This window comes from Helianthus annuus, chromosome 11 (assembly GCF_002127325.2).
Source record: "Helianthus annuus cultivar XRQ/B chromosome 11, HanXRQr2.0-SUNRISE, whole genome shotgun sequence".
Taxonomy (NCBI): Eukaryota; Viridiplantae; Streptophyta; class Magnoliopsida; order Asterales; family Asteraceae; genus Helianthus; species Helianthus annuus.
The window spans coordinates 161,856,995-161,862,806 of record NC_035443.2 but is presented as its reverse complement, the minus strand read 5'-3'; the positions used below and the strand labels follow the sequence as shown (position 1 = coordinate 161,862,806).

Genomic DNA, 5,812 nt, shown 5'->3' with positions numbered 1-5,812 from the left:
AATTTGCCCCTAAATCAATTATCCACCCCGCCTTTTTCCCATTATTTCCAAAGTTGGAAAAACAATAAGCAGGTTTAAAGTCACATGTAGGTTTAAAGCCATCAGTAGAACTGTTAAAACAACCATAATTAGACCTACCAGCAAAGTTACTGCCTTGAGTTTCACTTCTGGACTTATCATTCAACAAGCTAAGTAATTGCGCAATCTATTCATTTGTCAAACCATTCACAGTAGACGATGAAGCAGTTTCAGACGTATCAACAACCACATTATTACTAACCCTGCCTCCCTTATTACCACTTGATTTAGATTTCATCCAAGAGGGGTAACCAACCAGTTCATAACATCTTTCAACAGTGTGTCCAGTCTTGTTACAATGTGAGCATTTAAGATTTGGGTTATGGGGTCTAACATTTTTCCTTTTTGAATCAAAAGATTGACTGGTTTTAACAGCAAAGCCAACAGGATTATTAGAGATTTTTTCAGAAAAATTGTTTGAATTTCTGTGAGATTCTTCTCTTGAAACAACATAGAAGGCTTCTTTTACAGAAGGAAGAACTTCCCTAGTTAACAGAGAAGTTCTTACAGACTGGTAAACACTGTCAAGACCCATTAAGAACGGCATCTATTTAATCAAGTGATTGAAATCATTAAATTGTTTAGATGCATCACAAGTACACGTAGGTAGAGATAGAATTTGATCTAATTGTTTCCACATGCAATTAAGTTTATGATAATACTCAGAGACAGGCATGCCATTTTGAGAAAAAGAGTTAACTTTTTTATATAAATTAAAGACCACCGACCCATCAACCTTATCATAGGTTTCTTTTAGTTCTTTCCACACAACAAAGGCAAGTGTAGAATAAACATGACCCAAATATAATTCTTCAGACACATAATTCAAAATCCATGTAAGAACAATAGAACTACAATGATCCCACTGTTTACCTAACACTTCATCAGTAGTAGATCTAACAGAAGATCCATCAATAAACCCTAATTTATTTTTAACTTGTAAAGCCAGATTCATAGCATTAGCCCAAACATTGTAATTGTTGGTTCCTTTCAGTTTTATATTAACAATTGTCAGATTAGCAGAGTCACTATGATGTAGCTAAAGAGGGTCACCAGCATCAATTTTACTAACCAGAGTGCTACTAGTGGTAACAAGAGAATCACTATCCTTATCAGGCATGATAACAGGCAATCATAAACAGATTCAGAAAACAAAATAGCCAAGACAGAGAGCCAAACTCAACACAGACAATCAAACAAGAAACACAGAAAAAAAGATAATCAATCAAGAATGCAACAGAGTGAACCCTCTCTGTGTCCCAAATCAAATCGGTCTTCACTAACCCGGTATCAATATGCCTAGACACACTGAATCAGTGATGCAAAGTAACGAAAAAACAAAGGGAGAGAAAAAAAATAATAAAAAAGTCAGAATACTCTCACAGTGGGTGCGAAAACTTCAGTGGATCAGGCTTGTAAGCTTCAGTTAGGGTTACAGGAACTGATCAGAAGACAAGAATCAAAGCCTGTTGGTTTGCTCTAAACAGAGACTAACGAGACTCCTTCCCAGCACAGTAACCCCTCGGTGTTGGTAGGGTTTTAAATCTTCAAGTGGACACCAGCGCCTCCTAGCAAATGAATACCACCAGAAACGAACCAGAATCGGCATATTCACAGAAACTACCACGAATCCGAGAGAAAACAGTGGTCTTCAAAGATCAATCCGAAACTGATTGGAGCCCTAGAACGCAGCGGTCAACAGAACAAGGAACCCCAAGAGCACCTAGTGCTCTGATACCATGTCAAGAACACAAACACCTTTATTATAACACCAGTCGGCGTGATTGTTTTCAAACAGATACAGAACGAAACCGGCAAGAGTACCAGCTTAAATAGAGAATGCAAATCAATGACTGATCTGTCACAAACCAGAGAACAAAACTAGATCTCAAGACACCTCAACATACAACTTGAAAAGAACCGTAGAGAAGGTTCGGTTGAGAGAGATAAGCTTGCAAAGAAACTGGCCGTTGGTCTTGTCCGATCCCAATCCTGCGCCTGCTTATAAAGGCTTCTGCCCTAAAGGAAATGGCCCAAGTAACCAGCAGCCCACCAAAGCTCGAGAGGCCCAAAGACAGCAACGGTAACAATAAAGAAAAGGAAAGGATTAGAAATCTAAGGCACAAAATAAGTAAGCACCATAAAATAATATGTAACACCCAACTTAAAATAACCGAATTAAAGATATATGATCATGCATTTAATACAAAAATTTCGAGTTTACAAAAATTTTCATGGTTTTATGTCACAGCCCCCGATCCCTAGTTCCCGGGAACGGGCGGCCGCGAGCTAGTTTCGGTGGTATCACGTTTATTTATCCAATTTGGCAGCGGAAATTTTCATCAGGACCGTAGTTAGGAAATATTTAATCAGAGTAAACCACCATGTTTGCTAATATTAAACATATGGGTAAAACGCAAGTTTTCAGTACACACATTTTATAGGAATAAATCCTATTTATTTAATAAAAACATCCATTTTATTCTTAGGTAACTTTATTGCCACTTTTCCAAGCCTTCAGTGCTGTCCAGCTGGTTTCTATTTGGCTTTCACATTTTGTTACCTGAAACGCGTTTTAAAAACATTTTGTCAGTGGGAAATACTGGTGAGTGAATCCCATTTTAATCAGGTTTAAATAAAATCATTTCACAGTGAACAGTATTGAGGGCGATCCTGCAATTACATTTGTTTCCAAGTTATATCAATTATCACCCGTTGGTACTGTCAGACCTGACTTGTGGAAATGTTACTCCTTAACCAGGAGGTAACAAATTTTGTATACAAAACCCCAACATACCCACGATAATTGTATTCTTACAAATACTCAATAACTGTTATTCGCATGGAAAAGTATGTAAGGTTTTGTAAAAACATTTAACAAAAAGAGGATTACTCACATTGCTGTCATAGGTTATTCTTTAAGGTTTCCTGGTGAATATCTATAATTTACACAAATGCACGTGTGTTAGTATAATAACCCATTTTAACATTAGTAATACCCTCCCTGAGACGGCATTCCAACGACTACGTCGGGCAGAACCACGACAGCCGTTACGGAACCCTAGATCAATCGGGCAGAGTATCTAATACGTCTCCAGGGGTTATAATACTTACATCGTAGCAGAACCTCGCTATTTTAGGGGGTATAACACCTGGCTATAACTTCTACTATTCAGAAATTTAGATTAAGAAAAGAAAGTTGAACGAGCAGACTGAAGGCCCGTTGCCTTCTATTTATAGGGCTGTAATCGCACCTTCTCGCGGCGCGCGTTAAGTTTAGGCCAAGCTTACGCGGCTCGCGTCAACGCTGGGTCAACGCGTAGCTTGGCTGGGTCATCACTAGCTTGTCCGGGTGTTGGGCCACGTGGCGGCCCAGGGCCGTGCCAGATTTTAGGACGCTCGCGGCCCGCATGAACTAAGGATTTCAGCGGAGTCTGGTTATACCCTAATGCGGCCCGCGTTAAGTTGAGGTGAGGTCATACGCGGCCCGCCTCAACTTAAGATTTAAGGTTTTTAATTTATTTTATATGTTATATTGTATTTTGGGCTCGGTTCTCACATACGGGGTGCATACAAAGACATATTGAGACATTTCAAGATATATTAGGGTGTCAAAAAATTTATGAGGGTATCGGTTTACGTTAGGGTTGTTATATCCTCCCCACCTTGTTTTAGAGCTCGTCCTCGAGATCTACTGGAACAACTGTGGATATTTCCTTTGTATTTCTGATTCAAGCTCCCATGTGTACTCAGGTCCTCTTTTAGAGTCCCATTTCACTTTGACCAGAACTAATCTCTTATGCTTGAGATTCTTAATTTTCCTGTCTTCAATCTGTAGAGGTTTCTCTACAAATTTGAGTTGTTCATTTAGTTTTATATCTTTAAGAGGTACTAAGAGTGATTCATCAGCTAGGCACTTTTTGAGATTAGATACATGAAATACATCATGTATTCCTGCCATTTCCTCTGGCAGTTGTAGCTGATAGGCTACAGGTCCTACTCTTTTAAGAATCTTGAAAGGTCCAATATACCTGGGACTTAACCTTCCTCTTTTGATGAATCTTACCACTCCTTTCCAAGGAGAGACTTTTAACAATACTTTATCTCCTACTTGAAATTCTAATGGTTTGCGTCTGTTATTAGCGTAGCTCTTTTGTCGATCACGCGCTGCTTTTAGTCGTTCCTTGACTTGAATGATTTTATCAGTTGTTTCTTGTACTATCTCGGGTCCAGATAGTTGTTTTTCCCTAATTTCTGCCCAACAGACTGGGGTTCTGCACTTTCGTCCATAAAGTGCTTCGAATGGTGCAACATTGATACTTGTGTGATAACTGTTATTATAAGAAAATTCTATTAAAGGTAAGTGTTCATCCCAATTACCTCCGAAATCAATTACACAAGCTCTAAGCATGTCTTCCATCGTATGGATTGTCCTTTCGCTTTGTCCGTCCGTTTGAGGATGATAAGCTGTGCTTAGATTTAATCTGGTTCCCATTGCTTTTTGGAAATTTGACCAAAAATGAGAAGTAAAACGGCTATCTCTATCAGAAACAATTGATAAAGGAATGCCATGTAAAGAAACGATTTCATTTACATACAATTTGGCTAATTGTTCCATACTAAAGGTTTCCTTCATTGGTAGGAAATGAGCTGACTTGGTTAGCCTATCTACAATCACCCAGATTGTATCATTACCTTTTCTTGTTTTGGGTAATTTGGTAACAAAATCCATTGTTATCAATTCCCATTTCCAAACTAGCATTTCTAATTGTTGCAATAAACCTGAGGGTTTTTGATGTTCAGCTTTAACTTGTGAGCAGGTTAAACATTTAGAAACATAGGCTGCTACATCCTTTTTCATTCGTATCCACCAGAAATTTTTCCTTAAATCCTGGTACATTTTATCACTTCCTGGATGCATTGTATATTTAGACTTATGAGCTTCTTCTAATATACGGTGACGTAAATTTCCTAATTTAGGTATCCACATTCTCTTTTTATGGAACCTCCAAATTCCATATGTTGCTTGTTCTAATTCCTTAATCATTCCTTTTAATTTTTCAGTATCCTCCTTGATTACTAATTCTTGTACTTTTCTAATCTGATCATTTAAATCTACTTGTAGATTTAATTTAAGAGAACGTACCCTTTTTGGCTTTTCATGATACTTTCGACTTAAAGCATCAGCCACCACATTTGCTTTTCCTGCGTGATACTTGATATCACAATCATAATCACTAAGTAACTCCATCCAGCGTCTTTGTCTCATATTCAACTCTTTTTTCCCGAAGACATACCTTAAACTCTTATGATCTGTAAAAACGGTAAACTTACTACCATAAAGATAATGTCTCCAAATCTTAAGGGCAAAAAGTATAGCTCCTAATTCCAAATCATGGGCTGAATAATTTTCTTCATGACTCTTAAGCTGTCTAGAGGCATAAGCTATAACCTTTTGACGTTGCATTAATACACATTCATAACCTAACTTAGAAGCGTCACAAAAGACTACAAAGTCTTCAGTTCCTTCCGGTAACGCTAGTATGGGTGTATGGGTTAATCTTTACTTAAGGATTCTAAAGGCTTCTTCTTGTTTTGGTCCCCATTCAAATTTAACAGATTTACAGGTTAACTTAGTTAAAGGAATGGCTATTCTAGAAAAATCTCGAATAAATCTTCTATAATAACCGGCCAATCCTAAGAAACTTCTAACCTCGGTTGGAGACTCAGGGGT

The 5,812-nt window shown here is 37.9% G+C and overlaps 1 protein-coding gene across 1 annotated transcript; it reads right to left on the bottom strand.

Annotated features, from left to right (window-relative positions):
• Positions 1-205: 205 nt before the first annotated feature.
• LOC110888660 lies at positions 206-1,033 on the bottom strand. The gene is made up of 2 exons (XM_022136176.1): positions 815-1,033; positions 206-625 (listed from the first exon to the last, which is right to left on the bottom strand). The coding sequence occupies exons 1-2, from the start codon at positions 1,031-1,033 to the stop codon at positions 206-208; spliced, it is 639 nt and encodes a 212-aa protein (XP_021991868.1).
• Positions 1,034-5,812: the final 4,779 nt, after the last annotated feature.